Below are 24,152 nucleotides of genomic sequence, written 5' to 3' on the forward strand. Positions count from 1 at the left end.
TTCGATAAATGCTGTTTGCTCAACTCACTTTCACCCTTCCATCCAATATATTTATGACAGTCAAGCTCGGTGATTAACGAACGGTTTGGGAAATAAATGTCAACTTTGGTACATCGCACTGAAAGGAAAAACTCAAATGTGTCATTTCAATTGTCGGTATTTATGTCAGCCGCAGTTCATTAGTGTCAAAAAGATGGTGCACTTTTTCTAAAGCTGCTAAACACTCGGAAAATAAGCTTTTCATTCCAGGCTGCTTTGTGCAAGTGTCCTTCAAAGCAGCATTTTCAATATCATCGCTCTCATGCTGGCTATGCCTCAATTGAGGCGGATCATTCTATAGTTTGTAGATGAAGAGGTTCAAGGAGGTGCACAGACTGATGCAGCTTGACAGGGTCTTCCAAAAGAAGAATGTCAACCATGGTTACACAGAATCTGAGTAGAAAGAGTGACAAGCTGGTTAAATCCTATGAACCGCCACCGCACCCCACTATAGTGCCGCTGATGATTCCACATCGTTCGTCATATTCCACCACTTGACCAGATGCTCTCCTCCCTTCACCCCCCCTCCCCTTTCTGTCTCTCATTTTCTCTCTCTCTCTCTCTCTTGCTCGCCCGGCTCCAGCGAGATGAAGCAGGAGCTGGCGGAGGAAGGCAGCAGATGCTCCATCCTCTCCAAGCAGCACCGTTTCAACGAGCACTGCTGCATCCGCTGCTGCGTGCCCTTCACCTTCCTGCTCAACCCCAAACGCGAGTGCCTGGACTGCCAGTACAACGTGTGCAAGACCTGCTGCACGTACAACAAGAAGGACAAAGCCTGGCTGTGCTCGGCGTGCCAGAAGGGCAGGTTGGTTCGTACGCATGGGCGGGAAAAAAAAAAAAAAAGGGGGTGAATGAGAGAATGGAATTGGGTGAGTGGAGACTGGAGGCAATTATGAAAGGGAAGAGGGATGATTAAAGGAGAGATGGAAAGTCGCACATTAGGGACTTGCTTTTTTTTATTGTTATTATTTGCAGTGTGACTTTTATTGGGATCCAACTGTTATTTAATTGAATGAGTTCCTCTTTTTTAGCAGCCTTAGTTGCACAGGTATAGGAGATTTGGGAGGGGGGAGGGGGCAAAATAAATTTCGTTCACATTTCTGTAAACAGCCAACATTTACTTGAAAGATGGCTAATATTTACAAGGCGTATGTGTTTCTCTGTCTGTTCTGCGCCCAAATGCCTTTGGGTGTTAGTCCCCCCCCCCCTCGCTCTACTCATGGGATGAATAGGGTTTTTCCATTGGCAAGGAGAGGTGTTGGAAATACTGTTGCATCAGAGCAGAGGAATTTGTGTGACAATTGGGAAATGAAAGGCAGCCACAAGATATTCAAATGCTGCATAATGTTGCATGCCAGTCATCTTTAATACTTCAAAGCAGATGTCAAATTGGGGAAGTGCATGGCTTTGACAATCTTGCCCCCTCCACTTGGCCTTATTTTCTCCTTCCATCCCCTGACACTGCCTCTTTTTGACTTTTATTGATTTTTGCAGGGTACTGAGATAGCTTTTCTGCCATTGCGCTGTTAAATGGGAGATGTCGGAGTAGAAGAAAAAAAATGGGGGGGGCATTTGAATGAGGTGGGCAAGGTTTCACACACGGCTATATCGGTTCGCAGGGGTTCATAAATGTTCTCATTAGGGGTTTAGACTCGTCGCAGATGTCACAACAGCGCAATCGACCAGCATCATGTAAACGCAGCACTTATCATTAGCGCATTAAGCAGCCTTAAATCCGCTCTTAGCATGAATTACTCTCTCCGGGTGGTGGTGTGTCATCGGAAACGATGATTTACAGCTAGGACATGAGTTATAGGCTTGAGAATATATTTCTCCTGGCATATTAGCACACTTGAGAGATGACGGAATTACGTTTCACTTGTTGATAAGTGATGGGGGGAAAAAAAGCATTTAGTGTGCAATTATGAGAGAGGAAGCACATATTTGTGGATAACTATTACACAAAATGTTAACGTGTTTTGTTGCCCCAGGATTTGCTATATTTCATTGCTATAAAAAAATATGATCTGTATCTTTAAAAATCATGCCCTCCATACCAAATCCCCATTTATCGCTCTGCAATTTGCATGCAGAATCCAAATGTAAATCCAATTCCCAATAGAACAGGCCAAATGGTCTCTCTCTCGCTTTCTCTCTCGCTCGCTCGCTCGCGTTCCCCGGCTGTCCGTTATTATTCTCAGTCGCACAAGCCCGATCCCTCCAGAACAGGCGAGTTGTAATCAGAGCTCACAGACACGGTCTCGGATGGTGAGGTTGCCTCCATGCTCATTAGTACGAGGTGTGTCAGGAAATTTGCAGGACTGCTATGAGTATGGATTATTTTTGATCATTCAAGGTGAGCGTTGTGGTCGGGCAATCATCTAACAGGTCCTGAAAATAACATTCATCTATTTATGACCAGTCCTGGAACTTTTCTGACATGGTCAATCAATCTTAAGACACATGCACACTTCACAAATCAATTGAATTTAATTGTTTTAATGAGACGCTTAAGCAGAAAGCGGAAAATATTGATTGGGTTTAGTGTTGTTCTGACCACTAATGGAGCTTGGGGTGCTGCAGATGGTAAAAATAGAACATGGAGAGTGTCAGGCGTGAATTTCTGCTCTTGAGCAGGCACGGACGCCTGTTTTCAGACTGGAGCAATTAAGACCCCGTCATGTCACAGCCACCATTAGCAGCAGCATACACTAGCCGGAATTTTTTTTTTTTTCGTGGAATATGAAGACTCCACCATCTCACCCCCCCACTTTCCGTTTAGGCCCCAAGCGACAAGCAGCCGGGGAACTGTTAAAAGGAAAGAGCGGATGATGAGTGCCAGAGGTCGAGAGGATGTAAGGGCAGCAGGATAGGGAAGGACGTGTTTGTAGAGTCTGTCCTAATTAGCAACAAATTGATGAAAAACATCTTCAATTCTCAGTTCTTTTCTTTTTTTCCCTCTGCTGGCATTTGTGGTTCTTTGAATTTCTATTTTGAATCGTCTTCCTGCCTTTTTTTTACACATTGACATTTAGAGCGGTCGCATTCATCCTTAATCTATTGAAAAGGATGACTGAGAGCCTGGATATATATCTCTTCTTAAGGCCATAAAATAATGAAATGATACATGCCCCATGTGTCAGTGTGCACGTGTGTATACATGCACAAGTGTAATACACTTTGCATCAAAACTCTTCCTTCAATTTCATAATTACAAGCCTGTCTGTGAGGAGATTATAGAATTTATTTCAATGTCAGCATATCATTTTCTGTACACACACAGAATTTATATTGGCCCGTATCTTGTAACGATACTGTGCACCACTTGGAGGTTGCTCTTCCAACTAACATTGCGACATCATTTTTTGTTACTTTGTCTTGTTCGAATCTTCTACAAACTAGTACAGCATCCAACCAAAAACAAGTATTAATTTTTAATTGGCTTTTGTCTGAATGAATGATTCAGACAAAACATAAAGCCCTTTAGCTAATGTTCAAATATTCCCTGTCTATTTTTTTTTTCCACCTGCTTGTATGTTGCATTATATAGTGAAGCATCTCGGAAGGGTTCTCCTGCAAGTTGTTGTTTCTTCTTGAACCCTGTGTGAACTCTCTGGTTGCCTCCAGACTATCACCTGCAGCTACGAGAGGTGGGATGGTCTTTTTTTGGCCATCCTTCAGGGAGTATTTTTATCAGCGCCAGCAAGCAAGACTCGGAATGTGCCCTACAGCACCACAAAGCCGGCGCTGCCCACGTCTTAACTTTAATAATTTACACGTCTGTGTCTCTCTGTCCCATCGCTTGCTTGCCTTGTGTTTTTACTCTAAGGCTATTTACATAGTTGGAGGGGAAAAGCAAGCAAATAATGGAGGTCATGGAAGTATCTGGTATATATGCACATGCACATCCTGAAGATTTAAGTCCAGACAATCCAGGCCGTTTAGCTTCCACTAAAACCTCTGATTTATCGAAACATAACCGGTGTGCAGTGTGAAAGGCGTTCGTCAAAGTTAATTGGCTGTCAACTTCCGAGCGATCCTTCTTTGTCCTTTTTGTGTTTCAATGAGAGTTTGTGTCGATTCCTGCTTTGTCAGAGCTCCTCGCTGTGAGCCCCCCCTGTGCTCCACGATAGGCGACCAAGTTGATAAATTACTGCTGTCCAGGTAAACAAGTGGGCATGGACTCACAACACAAAGAGGCTGCTTGCTCCTCGTGGGTGTGTGAATTTTGCCAGGTCTAAATACCAGCCGTCATTTTGCTGATTTTCTTTTGATGTCTCATTGTGTGCAGCCTTGCCTCTTATCAGTTGATGATCCTTGGAAACTGACCAGCACGCTCCGCGTGATCCGGCTTATTTTGTGGCTGGCAGTACTCGAGCAAGTGATTGGAAATCTCATGATTCTTAAAGAGCTTTAAAAAATGACTCGTGAGTCAGAACAGAAGCAAAAACGAAGGGATTGGAGAGAGAACCTGTCTGCCATGGCCTGGCAAGGAAACTGGTGGGGTGGAAGTGCGGTCAAATTGACCCAAGTAGAAGGTTGGACCACTTTTCGTTTAACCAAATTGGGTTATATTGGATCCAGCACTTTTAAATAGCATGTTTTAGGAAATTGAAACTGCTGTTGAGAAAGCCACCGTTTGATGGAATAACCTTCTTCTAACCAATTCCAGCCAACATCAAAAGACCTCCTTTTCAGACAGTTTATGTTGCTTTTGAAGGCTACGCTCTTTCAAGTGGAGTCTTGAATCGGGCAGATGGATGGTTGCACCTCTTGGCCTTCTTGTGGGGGAGCTTATCCTCATCCACAGCTTGCTAATGGAAATTAGAACAAATGATGGCTTTTAAATGGACCACTCGTAATGTCACTTAATGTCATAATTACAAAGGCTACTTCTTTGGAAAGTATAAATCTTTTTATTTTCTCTCTTTGCAGGCATCAATTGTGGACAAAAAAAAATCATTGGATTAAAAAGCTAATCATTGTGGTTTAGCCCGATAAATCCTTGGCTCCCGGCATTGTTTGATCTGGGCTTGACTGCCTAAAGATGAATTTCATCATGTGTAGGGGAAGGCATAATGATGTGAGCTGTGTCTGATTCTTTGGTAAGCTTGCAGAATTTCAATGAGATGATAGTCATGTGATTGGCACATCAATCAGGTGGATCCTCATTTTTATAGATAAATGCAGTTATTCCCGAAAGATTTAACATCAATACGTTCTGATTCTGTGATTTATTTCTTTACATTTATCAAATAATTTTGTGACAGAAAAGTGTCGAATTCTATTTCACACCAGCAAATCATTGTCGGAACAACTGGCGGCAATTTTCATACTCATTAAATGTTCTTCCCGCATCTACTTGAAATTCCGCTCTCATGAGAGAGAAGTATATTGCTTTCCATTATATCCATATATGCTGAGGCCTGAGGTAGAAAAAATATGATGGGACAAATGTGTTAAGACTGACGGGTTATCCATTTATGCGTCCCAGTAATTTTGCCACACAGTGTTGTACTTACACAGCTCAGTCTCGGACTATTTGAAATGTCCTCCAATTAAAACAATATGCAGATTTTTTTTTCTATACCGCAGATGGTTTGCACACAGTCATTTCTCTCGCCAACATGCAGGCTTGTGCATCGCTCTGGGCTTTTTGTCTCATTGCACCTCCTCTCCAGTTTTGCAGCATTTCAAATGAGGCTTTGCTGCAGAGAGGCCAGGCTGTGTTTCGTTGTGATTTTCCGCTTGAGTGATGAGAGCTGTTTGAACTCATTAAGTTTAAAGGAATGTGATGTTATTAAGTGTGCATTAAGTCTTGGGTCTCCTGGGATGAGCAACTCTGTGCTGGCCATCTCCCAATATGCTTGTCCCTTTCCGTCAATCAGATAGAGTGGAGTGTGTATTTTTGAATACTATGGCCTTATGATGGTGGGCTTACATACATACTAATGTTTTTTTTTTTACTTTGTGTTGGCCTTTATGTGCACAAAATATTGGAGTAATATTTGTCATCCTTAAGAATGTAGTTTACCTGCCCCTCATTGGAGAGACAGTTCACATTATTTTAATTCTCAATAAAGTTCATGCAAATCCATATGTGAATATATTCCTCATCTTGCCACCGGTTAAAATCAACCTGGTTATTTTTTTCCAAAGCCAGCAGAATCTCTGTTGTGCTGATGTCGTCACACATCTAAAAGTGGGGATTCTGTCTTTCCACACATTCCTGGCAATAAATGCTTGGGTGGCTCCCATCTGAAATGGACAGTCAAATAAATCCAGGTTTTACTGGTGTGCCTCCGATGCGTCTAGTTACAAGGAATGCAGTGCAAAAGTAGCTCTTTTCTGACATTGAAAAACATGTTTTCAAAGATAATTGAATGTAATATTATGCATTTGATAATACTGTTCAACATATGTATTGTTCTGTTCAAGCTGGCTATGGTTCATTACCACATGTGCAAATCAACATAGTCACAAGTCATTTGTCGACCATGCTTGTCAGCGAGCTCGCCACGGTGGATTGGGCTCTGTCTTCTCTCCCCTCTGAAATCAAATCAGCACATTCTGACATTTTATCAGCGGAAGCCAGTGGGGTGAAACCGACATCTGTGAAACGCTGCCAATGTTTTGGTGCTTACACAGCAACATTTCTGTTGGGAGTTGCTCACAAATCCGAGACAATTGGAGTTTAAGCTGTTTTTTTTTTTTTATTTAGCAGGAAAATAGATTCTTGGTGAGAAGTCTATTTTACAATACTCCCAATGATAGAATTAGTTGTGGCCATCTGTGCATGACAAATTTTTAAAAATATTTATTTGTATGGCACAATTTAAATTTAAACCTTTACGGTGGCATTCAAACTCAAAACTGGCCATCCTGCTTTGTTTTTCGAGTAATTCCCCATCTCATTCCCACCATCTGTCATTGTTATCCAAATCCTGTGGAAATACACGCAATGAAAGGATAGATGACTAAGAGATAGAGGATTATTGCGTACGTGTATGCATGCCCGTGTTTTGTTTGTGATTCGTAACGCGGCAGATTCATCATGGTCATGTCTCTCCCACGCCCTGTCTGCCAGACTGAGGAAGAGATCCATGGATCATTGCTCATGTGATGCCTCCAGAGGAACGCTGACAGTTTACCTTGACTCCGATGAAAATGCCCTGAACTCTGCTGTCACATAGCGCAGTGTTTTCTAAAACATCTGTCAAGAGTGATGCGCCAACTATGTATTCTGGTCATGTAACATGCAAAAGAAGGGTGTCATTATACAAAACCCAGCATGCATCAGAACGTCGAAGAGTTCTAGTGGCAAACCATGCAAATTATACGTTACGTTGCTGAGAACCTTGATCACAAGACTGTTGGATCTCTGTAAAATTGAAATAACATGCATGAATGGAGGATAACAAATTGTTTGTGAGCTTTCTTTCCCTCTCCATCTTCAGCCGCACAGTTTAGAGGTTGATCAAGTCAGAGAGAGGCCACAAAATAGCTGCATCAGATAAGTGATTGTTTTTTTAAACATGACTCGGTGAGGTGAGATATTGCCACAGCTGTGTGGGTTGTTACACAGCAACCTTCGGCATCCCAGAATCGAAGCATGACAATGTCCGTGGCAGCTTGTGTGAATTGTCAAATGCTTCTTCGAGTGCGATGTTGAAAAAAAAAAATTCTGTTTGCAGAAAGATGAAAGTGTAGTGGTGTATTCTTTTGGGATATTTTTGATTTATAGTCTCGCAAGCACCGCTGCAGGGTATTTTTTGGTAGTGGAACTAAAGTCAAAGATTTATTCCAAGCCTGATCATAAATGTTTGTAACTATATCAAATATTGTGTTTGTGTGAGTCACAAACCCAAAGCACAAATGCAACTTTCATGTGAAGCAACCGGACCGACGTGTCGGTAAACATTTTCTGTCTGATAAATCTTCAAGTAAGATTTGCTCATTGTGTTGCTCTTTTGAAGTTATTGGCTGGAGTTGCGTATTTTGTGAGCATTTGTGAAATCATCTCTTTCTCCTTTTCCATTGAATACTGATTTTGGCAGTTTAATATGCAAAAAAAAAAAAAAAAACAGCTTAGCATTAAAATGTGTCTGTGACTTGTCAGAAGGCCTAAACAGGCAAACTCTACGAACTCTGACAGCTCCCTTCAGTGTCAAAGCTAGATCAAGTTTATGACCTTTAATCTGCAGTTTCACAAGTGTGCTAACAGTGCAGTCCATTACGAAACGACAGCTCCCACTTCAACGTGACTCCTGATCGATACGACAGTCTTAATAAATGTTGCTCTGTATGCAGTATGTGTGCGTCCACTGACTTATCCTTAAAGCTAATTTTATTTTTGTTGTCTTTTGCCTGTGCAAGACATGCAAATTTTCTTTACTCCGTCGTTATGATCAAGCCCCCAGTGAATTGTGCAAAGTAAATCCACCTGTGTTGATGGTAATCATAACCGCTGGCTATTGTCTATCTAGATTTCCCACAATGCCGAGCTTCGCCTCTCCAGATGTCGTCTGCGGCTTTTGCAGATTATCTCACTTTTCTGTATGGCGTGATTTTGTTTGAAGCATCTTCGTAAGCTACTTTGCAAATGTGGCGGGAGCGTGCTTTGGGAAGTTATCTGTGTGTTTAGCCCAAAGGCAGAAACAGCTTGAGGTTTTCTAATAAAGCGCTTTTATTCGCCAAGGAAAAGTGCTTAACTGTTGCCAGGCGCTCTGAAGATATTTTAATGACACGGGTAAGTAAAAGTAGTCATCATATATAAGAATCAAGAGCATAAGCTACATGTAAAATGATTCACGTCCATCTTTGCTCTTCATTCGTCTTCCTGTCCATGCGAATGGCAATCGGAGGCCAGCGGGAGGTGATCAATATTCCGGAGGCTTCCCAGAAAGGTTGCAAGCCAGGCTAGTCGCTCTGAGCGAATGCGTTTGTGTTCACTCGCTGCCAGATGGAGAAAATCTCATCTGCTTTTTAGCATTTGACCCCAGCATTTTGTCCTCTGTCCGGCAACCGGTTGTGGCAGCTCCGAATAAATCAGCGGGCTTGTTTAGTGAGGTGGTGTAGCTCACAAGATTTTTTTTAAAATCCATTTTGTACAGCATTGTGCAAATCATTTGTTTTTCGTTATTTTCTGTTTATATCCCTTCTTAAGCAAGGATTTTTTCTTTTTTTTGTTGCTGTATTATTCCTCGGTCGTTGCCTCCTATTGCTCTTTCAGTCACTCCAGCTGCCACCCTAAGGGAGCAGAACCTCACTCAAATTTATTTCATTTTTCCCTAAAAATATCACTCAAAAGAGCTCCTTTAAAAGGCAAAAAGAGCTGTGAGGAGAATGACTAGTAGGTTTTTCCCAGCAATTGCAGTCAGTCTAATGAGAGGGCAGAAATGTTGGGAGAAAGCATAGAAAAGCATCAGGAGACTTTCCATAGGCATCCCTTTTTACTTATTCATGCAGCAGCTAAGAATATGGGACTGTCCCAACCTCATTATGCATATTCCTTTTCCCATAAGCTCGTGCAGCTTCATCTAACACTTGAAAGCTTCTCCTCTTCTTGCTCTTTTTTTAAATCACATTCCTCCAGGGAAGAAATGCCATGCTTCATTCATTGAGAAGACAGGAAGATTCTCTTGCTCTCATCATCACTTTCCTAATTGTAATTGTTCTGATTTTTTTTTTTTTCGACTCACCTTCTAAGTGATGGCTTGTCATGAGAAGGCGTACTTGCATAAATAAGTGGCGGTTAATAATCCTGTCATGGCTTCACTGTGCCGTGTAGTTCTTGATTGCTGGAAGGCTTTAATTAAAGATAATAATTGTGATTTGTGTTTTAAATGTCACTTTCCTCAATGAAAGCCTATTTTAGCATCTTGAGACAACCCCCCCACCCAGGTCTGCCTCCGTGTGCAGCCGCTTATATTGCACGTCAAAAAAAAAAAACACAACTGGACCCGAGGCAGGAAATTAAAGAACTGCGAGTCATTAAACGGTCCTGCCGAAAGATGCCGATGATAATAAATCCACCGGGAAGCGGAAAGGTGTTTAAGAGGGAGGGGAGCAGTCAACGTGGTAGGCCATGGAACCCCGGGGGCCACTCTGGTAACACTTCATGGTGTTGCTTTTGTTTCTCTTACGTCTTTACAATGACTTCTCCTTCAATGAAAGGAAAATCCATCTCAAAGGAATGTTGTTACCGATTTCCAATGGGTAAAACGTTCCAAATCTGTAATGCTAATTTTGATTGACACTTCCATAGAGGTGCTGCATTAATAGTTTATGATGTTTGTCGGTTTATGCTTTTCCAGCGCTCTGCCACTTACCATTGTGTTCTCATATTGGTTATCATTGATTATTCATAGACTGCATGGTTAGTTGCGTTCACTTTGAATACTGAAACGCGCTTGAAAGTCAAAGCTGACCTACTACTGCTATTTAGTATTTATGATTGAAATGTCATTTCCGACTTTAAAAGACAAACGACTACATTATTCCTATTTAAATAATAATAGCGCAAGGGCGAGATGGTATTAATACAAGCTGTGTGCATTCTGCTCTCATTCCATCCCGTTGCAGTGCTAATGGTGACATATTTATTGGCAATAAAAGTACTTTTGCTGACCATCCATTGCTTTTCCAAGAAGCAGACAATAATTTTGCACCGTTAACGTGTAGCCCATGGGCTTCACAAAAATCCTTACATATAAAATAAAATGTAACCCTACGACTGATTGTTTAATTCAATATTGAATCATATCTTATGTTGCAATAAAATGATTTGTTTTTCTGCAGGATTTTGAGGACACAGTCCCTGGAGTGGTATTACAGCAATGTGAAGAGACGCTTCAAGAGGTTCGGCAGCGCCAAGGTTCTGAAGACTTTATATAGGAAGCACATTATCGAGAGAGGAGCACTATCTGATCTCCCAGGTAAAGTCATCGTTTCCTGTCAGCGTGAACCTTCACTCGTATGTGTGCGTACTGATGGCTTCCCCGCCGAAAAACCCTGCCGGCTAATCCACGGAAAAGGCTGCATCCTTTTTTATTTTGTCCTCATTGGTTTGCTCTGTAGTGGGCAGCTTTTATCCATTTTGAACCCCTCCCGATAGTATTGTTTTGACCCGGCTGCAGCATGATCAGTCTGTCTCCACAGGGCATTATTTCTAACCTCAGTAGGCTGGATTAAATGGATGAAGGGAGCACTGAAGGGATAAATCAGGTCAGACGAAACTGGAAGAAGGGCAAGGTTGAATCTCCAAATTTCAAAATCCAAATGTTTATCGATTTGAAATGTCAAATGCATCCAGGAATGATTGTATTTGATTTTGGTTTTACACAATTGACACACACACACGCACTGTTTGTTTGCAAGTCACACACACCTTTTATGGCCTTCCCCTGAAGATGACGTACATGAAAAGGGATGAATGTCTCGCTCGCCTTTTTCTCTCGCTGTCTGTTTGAAGGTCACACATTCACCACGGGCACGTAATTGATGTAAAACACCCGCCGCGCACTTGACGACCGTCATGTCGGCCGCCATTACACACCTCCCGACAAGTGATTTTGTTTTATCAGGGGACAAGGGATTGTTTTTAAGATCAGTCCCTTGATGAATAAAGAAATAAAAAAAACAGCGTTACTGCAGCGCATATTAAATCGGCCCAAGCGTCAACTAGGGATAAGAAAGTGTTTATGAAAATGTTTTACATTCCTGCGGTGTTACCTCTATTTGCATGAGAGTCCATTATTTGGAGTTATTTGGGCCACATCATAAAATCCCATTTTGGAAATAGAGCAACAAAGATGATGTAACAACATTGTTATTGAATTCATTTTTCTTCCCAATGCAGCACGAAATGGAATTAAATACAAACACAACCCGAGAATTTATGTAGTGTATTGAAAAAAAAATAATCGTATGACTTTATAATATAATAAAGATATTTTTCTTTGCCGACTGCCTGGAAGATGCCGATAAAGGATTAAAGTTTAAACGCATCTGTGATGTGAAAAGCACACCAAGCGTTTGTGGTAGTGATGTCGATTTTATGCTAAGCTTGCAAAAACCAGCCACTGGATCTTGTTTCACATAAAAGTGGCAACACTGAGTTGACCTTCTTATCTTGCGTTTCACAGAATGTTAAACAACCCTCGAAAGAGTTCAAAACAAGTTTATTTGAGGACCTGTGGGAATGAGCCAGAGAAAGTCAGGCGAAAAGTGCATTTTCTGATACTTTCTTGGAGTCTCTTATATTATTTTACCACATGTACTTTTTTCCTGACATTTGCATTTCTCGTCCCATGTGGGAGGCTTCCCACATCCTCCACATCACCTTTCAAATGTAATAACTGCTAAAGCCGCATGGAATTATTTGTTTTAATAGACTATGAATTGCAGAACAGTATTAAAGAAAATACAAAATAAACATTACATAGGTAAATTCTATTTTAACGGTATGTCATGAAAGCTACTAATCATGCATAAGCCAAACTAATTGCATATTGCCAGTGATTTATTATTTGTTTAAATGTCCTCCCATGCCATGAAAATGCAAATGATTCCATTGTTTTATGCATAACATACTTTCCCCTGTTCTGTAGTCACCACTTTGGCTGCAGCACTGCAGAACTTGTCTTGCCTGCAGTCTCCCCTTGAATCCAATCTTTACCCGGTCATTAGAAGAGAGAAAAACTGACAGCCCCAAAGTGAGCCAAGAAAACTTGAACTCTTAATAGGAAGTCAGTTGCAATGTCACTGAGCAGAAAGATCAAAACAGGAAGGCAACGAGCCAGTAAAGTCATGTTTCCATGCTCAATTATGTCAAGAGTACAAGTGAAAGGAGGAGCTTGATTGGTTTCCCTTGCTGGGTCGTATCATTAGAGAAGGTTTGAGATGCTCAGACACCCAGAAGGAAGTCATCATTTCTCTTGTCTCTGTTCTTTCATCTGAAAGCTTTGTTCGTCCGAGTATTGCTCATGATGGGCAGAATGTTAAATAGAAGTCCCTTGGATGCCTGCAGTCAAAGTGACAGTTGGTGCGGTAATTGGACAAAAAAGTCTTCTTGCCCGCACACATGAACTTGAGAGGGAGGCAAACTCCAAGTTTGACCTTTGTCAGCTGAAGCAGATTTTGCTCTCTTGACATTTACTGTCAGGTTGAATTATGCACATGTTGCTAGTTCCTCGACTGATCCGTACAGCCAGGAGTGAAGCAGAAAACTTTTCAAGTTTTTTTTTCCCCCCCCTGCATGAATAAATGTCTCACATTTAGTTCAAGTAGTTTCCGAATACTTAAATTTTGAACAGATTGCAATTAAACATGCATCATATTTTTTTTAAGTAGATCTGCTTACCAGCTTGTTTATTTTCCTCATCTGTTGTGATGTTTGAAGATATTCTGTCCTCATCGTGACAGTATTGTTAATAAGGCAGCCGCTGCCAAATGCTCCGTCGTAATTGAAAGGAAAGCATCTGGACTTCTGGTTGCTGCCACTTTAGCGTGAAGCTATATTGTCTCATTTTCGATTTGTTTTCTGTCTGGATCTAATACTCTGTATCCAAAGTGTTTGGAATCACCTTTGGGCCATAATAGCACAGAGCAGATGTCTTTTGTAATATAGTAGTAAAATTAAGCCATATTGGCGAACACTGTGCACAGCACTCTCAACATTAATAACACAACCCAATAAAATGGAGTCATGTCAAATATAAATAAAAAGAGAATTCAATGATTTAATATTCCTTTTCGTTCTCTTGACAAAAACATGCATATATTTTTTTTCCCATCTGTATTTTGCATATCATGCAGCAAATATATTTGATAGTATCCACACTATTTAACTCCAAAGCCATTTGTGGCTCCAAATCCTATATGGACCTTGGATTACAAATAATTCCAATTAATTTCCTCCTAATTAAATGTCTGCTGCTTTATAGGCACAGTTCATACTTGCAGCCTTGTAAAGTTGCACTGTGGAGCTTTAAGAACAACAACGATGCTTTCATGTTCCTTAAGGCAAATGATCATTTTTACAGTAATCGAAACGGAGGCCTGTGCAAAGAGAGCAGAGCTACTAAATGCTTATGTCAGCACGCTCACACGCCCCCACAGAGACCAATGTGGTCTTATTAAACAAATTTGCATGCCTCCACTTGCTGGTCAAAGCCCGGTGACAGCTGGTCACCGACGTAAAAGGCACTTTAGCAAAGTGCTGTTTGTTTATTAAAAGATCAAATGCACTGAGTTAGTTTTGACTTGTGCTAAAGCTCAGAACACCGGAACATCGCATTAATTATTGCTCCTTGCGGGGTTTTTTTTTTTCCCCCCTACCCGAGTCAGAAATAGTCCACATAATCTGCTTTTGTTTTTGTCTCCCACTTCTCATTGCATCATCGCTGGCTTGTTATGGAGAGGAATGCAAAGCAGAAAAATGATGCGCCAAAGTCTAACTACTTGGCAAATATCTTGAAGCTATGCTCAAATATGAATTTTGTATGCTGTATGCCATCTGGTTGGTTACTTTAATCATCTGACATATAATACTAAAATCACTCATGGTGAATTATTTATAAAGCTAAGTGTGTATTGTTGAATCAACTGGTATTTTTTTTTTTTTTTTTTGCTGCCCTTTGGTAAACATAAGATTCATATTGCAGTAAAGTTGCATATTTTCCTAAAAGGAAAACTTACGAGGGGAGTGAGCTGTCATCCAATGGCAACACGGTGTTGCTGCAGAGCGGCGGTCGTCGAAGCTCGGCTCATCTTCTAAGCTGGGTGACAGTTTGTTATGGCAGAGGCGAAAGCTGAATCACGCTTAAACCACACAGTAGAATTTGACTCTCGTACTGACGATCCAGCTGGAAGACCGGTCAAGACCGAAGACTCTTACGTGGCTTTTTGGTTTGGAAAGTTGACGTTGAATTATGGCTGCTGTGTTTTCTCTGGAATTGTTATTCAGGTTTCAAGTGTGAAATGAAATAGTCAACACATCATTCATCATGGCAGATTTAGATTGTTTGCTTCTCAGACTGCGTGCCCATTCATCCTAGTTATTTACCTGGATTGATGAAAAGAACTGGAGAATATAAAAATAAGCCGGAGGTAATGATCCCCGGAGGGAATATGTGTTTTTAAAGGCTCAAGACGCTCTTTAACATGATTCACATTATTTTTTCAATACGTTGTAACATTTGCATTTAGGTTATCTTTTTATAAATAGCTGTTGTGTTCCTTAGGAGACTTGCCCTGAATTGTATTGTATTTGTTTTGAAGGCAAAATGTATTATCAGATGAATTGTCGTTGGGATTTTGTGAAGGGGAAAAAAAAAGTGACATTAGGAATTTATATGACAAGAGCACAAAGGGCCGTGGGGATTAGTTGCTCTGCGTGCAGCAGGCTATATTATTCTCAGACTTCAATATGAACACAGCACACTTTGCTTTCATGTGACAGAGTGTCAGAATGGAGGTTTGACTCACAGTCTCTCCGTCTTTTTCCCCTCAGAGAGCAGCGTCCACGAAGGCAGTTTTGGCAATGACAACGATGGCAGCATTTGCGGCAGTGACTCCGTCTTTTACAAACAGAGTGAAGGTGAGAAGACTGCTGTCTTATTGACAGGCCCCCCCACGGCTTTTTTTCCACCTCTTTGTTTTTCTGGTTAGCTTAGTGTCTGACTCAGCACCACATTGCAGAAATTGTTGAGGATAACTTGAAACATGGGGGAAAAAAAGATTGCTGGGGCTTGCACCTCAGTCGGGATCTTTTTTTCTAACAAAACTAGTTTCTTTGGAATGTTCTTCATATTTGTCTCATTAGGACACAGTATGGCTGAGACGCTCACGGTCGCCTTGCGTGTCGCTGAAGAAGCCATAGAGGAAGCCATTGCCAAGGCGGAGGAGTTCAGTGACAGTTTGGTGAGACATTTGGCCTCGACTCATTTCTCACTTGTCTCTCTGAGCTGTGATCAGTAGAAAGTCATTTTTTTCCAGTATGAAAATAACTGGGAAAAAAAAAAGTCAAAAAATCAGTCATAGCTGAGCATCTTTGGATTGTCCCTTAAAAAAAAAAAAAAAACCTGTCAATAAATCTTAACGAGTTGTATGTGTGTATAGGAGAAGCAGAATGAGGCTCGGTATCTGCGGGACCACAAAGAAGAGCTCATAGAGGAACTTGCTACAACCATTGTGCAAAAGGTATTTTGACTTCTTCTTCTTTCAATTGTTTAAATGGACAATCATTTAAAATGCTTTTTTTTTTACTAGATCATCCAAAGGAGGAAGCGCTCGGAGATGCAGACAGAGTATGACTTTGTCTGGCCTCCGCCTCAGTCCTTGACTCAGACCAGTGATCAAGTCTCACCCTCACGAGCTCAAACGTCTTCACAAGGATCTTCGGAACGCCTCAAAACATCCTTCACCCTCTCGGTTAGTCAGCGCCTCCGCAAATGTACATCATGCAGCCGACACCCCAAACAAAAACACTCACTGTGAGGTGCGATGTCGTTCGTCACTGCAAAGACATCACCGAAATTATTTCAAATAAAGATAATATTTGGAAAATCTACAGGTGTCTCATTTTAAATCACGTTTCCACACAAAAAAATCAAAACAGATGAATAAAAATATGCTGCACATACTTCATCACTTGTTTATTAGATTCACACAAGTTTGCCAGCGGGGATTTTTTGTCATCAGTGACATTTGTCATTATTCCGTGTTCTTGCAAAACATCAAAGCAGCACTCCATGTTGTGATCAAAGTCCCGTAGAATGCACTTGGATCCTTTCTCGACAGCTCAGCCCGCCACGAGACGTCTTCTGTTTATCAGCTTCCCTTCAAACACGCTCAATTAGACACACTTGTATGCAAATATGCAAATCATATTGTTGTCTAGGCTCACTGTTATCTCAGCCTCGATTATGAAGCCCCTCTCATCAATATTAGACTTTGATCTGCTTGCTTTTAGCGCCACCTACTGATGAGAACTTTTAGTGTTGAGATATTTTAATTCAAATTAATATTGTTCTTTTTTTTTTTGTTTTATACACCTTCCCATTTGAGTCCACTATGCGGTCCTTCATTTGCATTTCTACCTGCGTGTGTATATGTGTGTGTGTATTTTCAGCGCTCACGCTCAGCCTTCTCCCTCACCAGTGACGACTCTCCCGAAAAAGTTCCTCAGGACGAAACTGTCGGCACGGGCGGCAGCCTGCAGGAGTATTCTTCTCTGAAGAGAGAAGCCAAAGCCACATCGCTGCCCACCTGGAAGAGTGTCGACCGACTAGACAATTCAAGTAATGACACTTATTTATTCTTTGTAAAATCCAGGTGATGGTATTATGTGGGATTTTTTTTTTTTTTTTAAAGGTGCATCATCAGTCCTCCAAAGTCCAGACGGCAACTGGCTTGCTCTCCACAGCTCTCAACTCTCTCGTCCCAGCCTTCTCACCAAGAGGAAAAGCCTGGTGTTCAGCGTCTTGGAAAAGGAGTCCGGCGTCGTCTCGGCCTACGACGAGATGGGTTCCGACTCTGAAGAGGACGACCAAGGCAGCTGGGGCACGGCGTTGCAACAGTTCCACCGCAAGCTATCCGACGAGACTTATTACACGGACTCCCAGCACGACCCCGAGTGGACGTATACGCAGCACCTCCCCGTGACCTCACCTTCTTCTGGCCAGTATACCAACACAGAGACTCTCAATTCCGACTCCGAGGCATCATCGGCGCGGTCGTCTTGTCCTTGGAAACCACCTCAGAACATGCATAGGAAAAAAGGACCTTCAGACACCCACCTTCACCCTTACCACCAACCGATGTACCACCCACACCTTCACCAAAACCTCTCTCCATACCCGCTTCTCTCAGGGGCTCTGGATGTGAACTTTAACCCCAAGGTGTGTCCAATTGCACAGATTCTGTTTTGGTGAAGGATTTCTGTTGCTTCTTGATTGCAAGCTCACCAATCCGTATTTTCAGGTGATGGGGGACAGCAGCGAGGCAGAAGAAAGGCAAAACGACCAAGTGAAAAGGTCACGGCGGCGGCGCAAAAGCAAGAGAGATTCGTTAAACGAGAGCAGGGCCGAGAGCCGGAATAACTCGCAGTCTATTCAGGTACCGAATTCTGGCTTCCCTCAGAGATGTTGAACAATGTTGTTTTCATGTTATGCTTTTCTCTTCTTCTGAAGGAGAGCAGTGGTGTTCTTCTCCATGATATACTGAAGAGAAGCTTAAGCGAGGATAAGACTGTAACTGACACAGTGCCAATGAGCACAGCAGCACCAGATGCCTTCACATTAGATGCCATCATACCTGATTCCCAAGACTTTGAAAAAGCTGCTTCAAATTCTGTAGGCCCGAGCAGCCCTCTTTCGCCCCACTCTCTGGTCCCTGGAGCCCACCACGTCGGTGTCGGACCTGTATCTGGCCCTGCTGACCCGCTGGAGGAAGAAATACGGTCCAGGATCAGTCAGCTGGTCCGGAGCCGCACTACCAGCAGAGAGAGCAGCTCGTCAGAGGAGGAGTGGCCCGCGCTCAAACAGATGGAAAATGAAAGTGGCAGAGCGAAGCCGAAAGACACGGAAACGGAGAAGCAAAGGTCAAGTGTCAGACTAAGAGAAAAAGCAAGTGAACAAACCAGTCAAGTGAACGGTGAAGCGATGACAGGAAGTGAGAGGTTGATAAAACGTCCACCGCTGAGCGCAGAAGGACGAGTGAAGGGGACGAGGATAGAGAAGCGAGCGGTGAGTTCGGAGGAGGCCGGAGATGACAAGGACCAGAAGCGAGGAGAGAGAAGAAAAAACAAAAGACAGCATAGGCGAGATTTGGAGAAGGAGATGACAGAATGGAAGAATGCCTGCAGTGCTGCCAGCAGCCCTGCTGTTACGCCATCTTACCAGGAAGCGGCGCTGTCTGACAACCAGGTAAGGATTTGTGTTTTAGATGTCAATGCAGTTATTCTGACCAAAATCCTTATTTACATTTTTGTACATGCACAATGCACATCTGTTATGTTCGTCTTTTTAGCCTGGCTGACAATCATGAACTTTTTTTTAAAAGAAGACAGTTGGACAATAATGTGATATGAATCATAATATTATCAATGTGGTAATTTCATTTGATAGCCTCTGGGGTACAGCAGTGAGTCGCATTTGATAAAATTTCAAGCGCACACTGAGTACTTTTCAGCCAGTGATCATTCACGCACGTATTGTGCATGCAACAAATTTAATAATTAAGAAATAATAAAAACAAAATCAGTTATTATAAAGGACATGTTTGACTGTACTTGCGCTTTCCAGAAAACATTCAACCTGATTGTTTGACTGTAACTTGTAATGTGATTACTTTTGAAAGTAACTGTCAACGCTGCCTGTCTTTACAAAGCTAATGAATATTGGAAGATGTTGACTCACATTTTAAAAATACCACAATGACCCGCGTTGGTGTTGCGTGAGCAGTGTCAGACTCATGACAAAGTCACACCGATGAGACCATTCTGCCACAATATGTGGAAAATATGACTCTCTCGTTGTGGGTGCAACCTGTTATGACTTTAATAGGGTTAGGGTTAGACAACAGAGATTGAAAAATACTATAACTCCTCATTAACAATAAATAATCATCCTATTCATTGAAAAAGAGGTACAGATGAATTTCAAAATATTTTTATTTCTTTATTGCATTTTTTTTTATATTTGACAAGGAGTAACACACTAACACTAAAATTCATGACCATCTAGTAGTTAGTCAGATATAATGCATGAATTCGGAAATGATGGGATGTTTAATAGAAAAAAATATGCCTTTCGGAAAGCCCGTCATACTTTACTAATAGAGTGAGTCTGCATCCGCAAGCTCAAGCTCTGCCTTTTGTCACATTATCAGTGTGTGCTGAGAGCGATCAATACATCCACTGATTAAAGCTTCAGCCAGTGATTCATTTCATATTGAGAAAAGATCTGTCTCTCTTTTCCCCTTTCACGGTCAGTGTTAGTCTATGGATTTCTGACCGTATTTAGCACTCAGACGGATACCCATTAAGTACATTTTCCGAAATATAATATGGTGTGTATTGAAAGGAAGAAGTCACAATCAGTTAGTTGATATAACAGACATTGGCGTAGCTAGGGGGGGCCTAGGGGCACTGCCCACCTCCCCAAAAATATGCTAGAACCCCCCAGGTGGTTCTGATATCATGAAATCAGGTCATTTGATAATAAAATGATAATTCTGTGTGTGTTTCTTAAATGAAGCAGAAGTATTCAGCGGCATCCCTCTGCAGCATCACCACAGAGGTGTTGAAGGTTTTGAACGCCACCGAGGAACTGATCAGCGAGGCGGGAAGGGACGGCTGCTCTCCCTTGGAACCTCAAAGCGCGACCACCATCTCCAGCAGCTCCGAGACCCGCAAACTGGACCAGAGGCTTACCAAGATGGAGGAGAATGTAACTCTTAAACCATTGTCCCACTTCAACGGCTGTTATTTCTCCAGTTCTAACAGGTTCTCATTTTGAAGGTTTACCTGGCTGCTGGTGCTGTTTATGGCCTAGAGGGGGCGCTGGGGGACTTGGAGCAGTGTGCCCGCAATATCAGTAGTGGGACCACAGATACAGAACTGGCTTTCCTGGAGGACCAAGTAGCTACTGCTGCTGCTCAAGTCCAACAATCTGAAATGCAGGTACTGGAAGAGATTGAAATTGCATAATAATGCAATTGTAGGATTACTACTTGAACTATTTATTTCTACTTTTAGATATCCAACATTGAGGCCAGGATATCGGCTCTTAAAACTGCAGGGTTAAATGTTACCGTGTGCAATCATATCTCCAAGTTCAAGCCAACAACAAAGGTATTCAACTTTTCGAGCCATAGCTTATTAAGTTACGATATACGTCAAGTGTAGTCATGATAACGATTATTGTTTTACTGACATTGCAGCCACAAACCTTGGACTCATCCCGCCATCAGAGGAGAAAGCTGCCAGCCCCTCCACTAAAAGGTACCAAATAAAGGTTTGCGCTTAATATAAATAATTTAAAATGCTCCTGCAGGTTTTATTCAACCATTTTTGTAAGCTCCATGCACCTGAAAAAAAAAGGAACCAATAATTACTTTCAGGATGCAGTATTGGAAAAATATTTTAATAACTAACAATCATCACTGAAGTTTTTCTGTATCCTTTTTTCTTTTCCTTTATCTTAGAATTTTTTTTTTCCGTTAGTGTGTGTGTAACTTGGGTCAGCGAGACAGAGAGAGGGACTTTATTCCCTTTTTCTTAATGTCACACATTTCCCTTATTGTGCAAAGACAAAAGCTTGCTTGCTGAATGGAAGTAAAAATGAATACATCTGCTGGCCAGCGGACTCATTAGCTGAAAAGCTCCATTAGATGTAAAACATCCAAATGGAAACTTGCGCAACAAGCAACCAACAAGTTGTTGTCTCCTTTTAACACCAGTGAATGGCTTTTTTTTTTTTTTCTCCGGCCAGTTTTTTTTTCCACCATAACCTGCATTGAACCATATGCAGCTGCGATTCAGATTTGTTTTTTTAGTTAGTTGCATGAAACGAGCAGCGACTAAGACATCTTAGTCACACTGATTTTAGTTTATTAGAGTCTCTTTTTATTTTTTGGGAGATAATTGAACCCTTCCATGTACCGCTGAATTAAAAATGGAACAGTCCTATCATCTTGCCTGAAGCTCTCCGCAAAAAAAAAAAAATTCTCAAAGGACTTTCCTTTTTCTCCCCTTCTCTCCATTCATTTGGATAAAGGAATTCATTTTTTTTTTTTTTGGAAGATCTAGTGAATACTTTTATTCATGAACAAATTCCTTCATATTTATGTGTACGTATGTTTTCAGATAGAGCAGAGCCAGAGGAGTCGATGGAAGTCTTTCGGCCATAGTGTTGATGAGGAGCAGCAGCACAAGTCCCCTCAGGGCCACACACCAAAGTCCTGTGGACGAGAGCCCCCCCCTCTTAACCCCTCCTCCCCCACTCATGCAGTGCCTTGACCCAGAGTCCACCTCCAGCTCCACACCAAACCTCCACCTGCCCTGTTGGGCCCCACAAAACACTCAACCCTTATCACACCATGCATAAAGCAAAGATGACTGGAGAGTCTCTGCCTTAAAACATCTCAAAAACAATATCCAACTTTAATTTCCACCGTGGTTAGGATGTACAGTGCAGTCACGGACTCGTAATTATGAGATGTTTCGCCACAGCTTGGACTCCAATGTCACGAGGGTTCCGACCTTCCAGATTTCATGAATGATTGTCCATTTGCACATGATGTTCCATTAAGAGGGGATTATTGTCATTTCAAGATCAGTCTGGACTGCTGGGAAGTAAAAAATATCCAAAACATTTTTACAGTGTCCCATCACTATTCGTAGGCAATGAAGACTGAGCCCCGCCACGGAAAAATATGTATTTAAAGTGAAGCCTGACTGAAGGTCCTCCCCTCACTTCAACACTGTTCAGATGCACCAAAAAAAATACTTTTAACTTAAGCTGGGCATCGGCCTGGGTGCAAAACAGCGAATAGGTGATTTTTTTAGGACTTAAAAAAAAAAAAAAAAGATAATTATTGGTAATTCGTAAATATGAGGGTGATATTGTAATTTGCGTTCATGAAGGGCAGCATAATTGTGTGCACATTTCAGTTTGAAATTAATTTACCTTGCTTCAGATGTTGGAAATTTTGGACTTTTCAGTGTTAACGGGGTGAGCGTTCTTTTTCTGCCATCAAAAAAAAAAAGACAGGTTGGTTTATGTCCATTTTTTTTAAATCATACAGCAAAGCATGAGGTCCAAATCTATTAATGTAATATCTCTTAACACCACATTTTCCTCATCTAACTTTCCATTACAATGCAAATAAGCGGAAAAAAAAGGTTTTACCAAAATGTTCGAGATGAATTCAACAGGAGCCGTAATAGAGATGATTCAAATGAGAATTGATTACGAAAGGCAAACTCTATCATGTGAATGAAAGCAAAATTAAACCAACCGTGTGCCATTGAGTTTTAAAGTGAAAATGAACGAGCCATTCATTTCTTGCAGTATTCTCTTCTTCTGCTCTCATTTTCTCTCTTACTTTCCAACATAGCGGCCTTTTGTTTGAGCAACGGATCTTTCCCTGTCCAAACTTTTCTCTCACATAGAAGATATTAAATAGCTGGTTTTGTCCGTGTCATGAAACCACCGTTTTTTTGTTCAAAGCAATTTATTTTTGTACTGACGGAACATTTTTTAATGCATATTACGGCAAAAGCTTTATTTTATCCTCAGCGGTTCCTGTGAGACATGACTAAGTGCTTTGCGTGAATGTCTGGATTTAAAATTCGAATGGCAACATTATAAAGGAGATGCTATGATTCTTATTAAATGTGAGAATACTGCTTTATTTTTATTTATTTTAATTTCTCCTCTCATCCATTAGCAGTTCACGTGAGCTTGATTATCTGACTGGCTGGTGGAAACTCAAAAAAAAATCAAAAGGTGCAATCTATCCGCCTCTGTGCACATGCTCCACCCCGTTTTATAAATAATACTTCCTTGCAACATTTGTTTTTGGGGCATGGGGGGGGGTCTCGTTATCATGTGTTGATAACTTGATACAGTATATAAAAGCATGTTTGTGATGTACAAATGTCATGAGAAGCACAGCTACAAGGGTCCAAATGTCGGTGTCCTGTATTTTTGTAAAAATGTCATCTGAGAATGTGTTAATATACAATATGTATGGATAAAATGATATAGAATATGTGTATATTGCCCAATCATAGTTGAACTACCATTTAATGTAATATGGCGCTCATGACTTCACACAGGAATTAATGGAAATGTGTCCCATGTTAATAAGTTCAATTGGGAAAGCAGGTTCCTCTTGAAATGACGAGGTCAAAGTTTACCGTGCGCAGTGCCACATTTATCTGCTGTCGTTTGTTGCAGTCCATTTGACATGTTGGGGAAAATAGTACCATAAAAAAACGTATAATAAATAATACACTAATGTGCCATGGTGCACCTGAAGAAAAATGTATTATGAATGGAATAAAATTTGCAAGTTGAAACACTCTGCGTGTGTGGTGTGTT

General features: G+C 41.4%; 1 protein-coding gene across 4 annotated transcripts in view; it reads left to right on the top strand.

Annotated features, from left to right (window-relative positions):
• The window catches only part of myripb (myosin VIIA and Rab interacting protein b), a 39,666-nt gene extending 15,533 nt beyond the window's left edge, over positions 1–24,133 (top strand). For 3 of the 4 annotated variants that reach the window (XM_088363471.1, XM_088363470.1, XM_088363468.1), the window contains 15 exons: positions 623–844; positions 10,840–10,976; positions 15,554–15,640; positions 15,866–15,963; positions 16,162–16,242; positions 16,312–16,473; positions 17,174–17,342; positions 17,416–17,942; positions 18,025–18,159; positions 18,234–18,968; positions 20,301–20,492; positions 20,564–20,725; positions 20,801–20,896; positions 20,986–21,046; positions 21,911–24,133. In XM_088363471.1, coding sequence (XP_088219597.1) covers positions 623–844; positions 10,840–10,976; positions 15,554–15,640; positions 15,866–15,963; positions 16,162–16,242; positions 16,312–16,473; positions 17,174–17,342; positions 17,416–17,942; positions 18,025–18,159; positions 18,234–18,968; positions 20,301–20,492; positions 20,564–20,725; positions 20,801–20,896; positions 20,986–21,046; positions 21,911–21,954 — 2,908 coding nt within the window. In that variant the 3' untranslated portion in view covers positions 21,955–24,133. The remainder of the gene's footprint in view (positions 1–622; positions 845–10,839; positions 10,977–15,553; positions 15,641–15,865; positions 15,964–16,161; positions 16,243–16,311; positions 16,474–17,173; positions 17,343–17,415; positions 17,943–18,024; positions 18,160–18,233; positions 18,969–20,300; positions 20,493–20,563; positions 20,726–20,800; positions 20,897–20,985; positions 21,047–21,910) is intronic. The other variant, XM_088363469.1, reaches the window with a different exon arrangement.
• The last annotated feature ends 19 nt before the right edge of the window (positions 24,134–24,152 follow it).

The sequence above is a fragment of the Syngnathus floridae genome, chromosome 20 (assembly GCF_059516105.1).
Source record: "Syngnathus floridae isolate MCC-2025c chromosome 20, RoL_Sflo_1.0, whole genome shotgun sequence".
Classification (NCBI taxonomy): Eukaryota; Metazoa; Chordata; class Actinopteri; order Syngnathiformes; family Syngnathidae; genus Syngnathus; species Syngnathus floridae.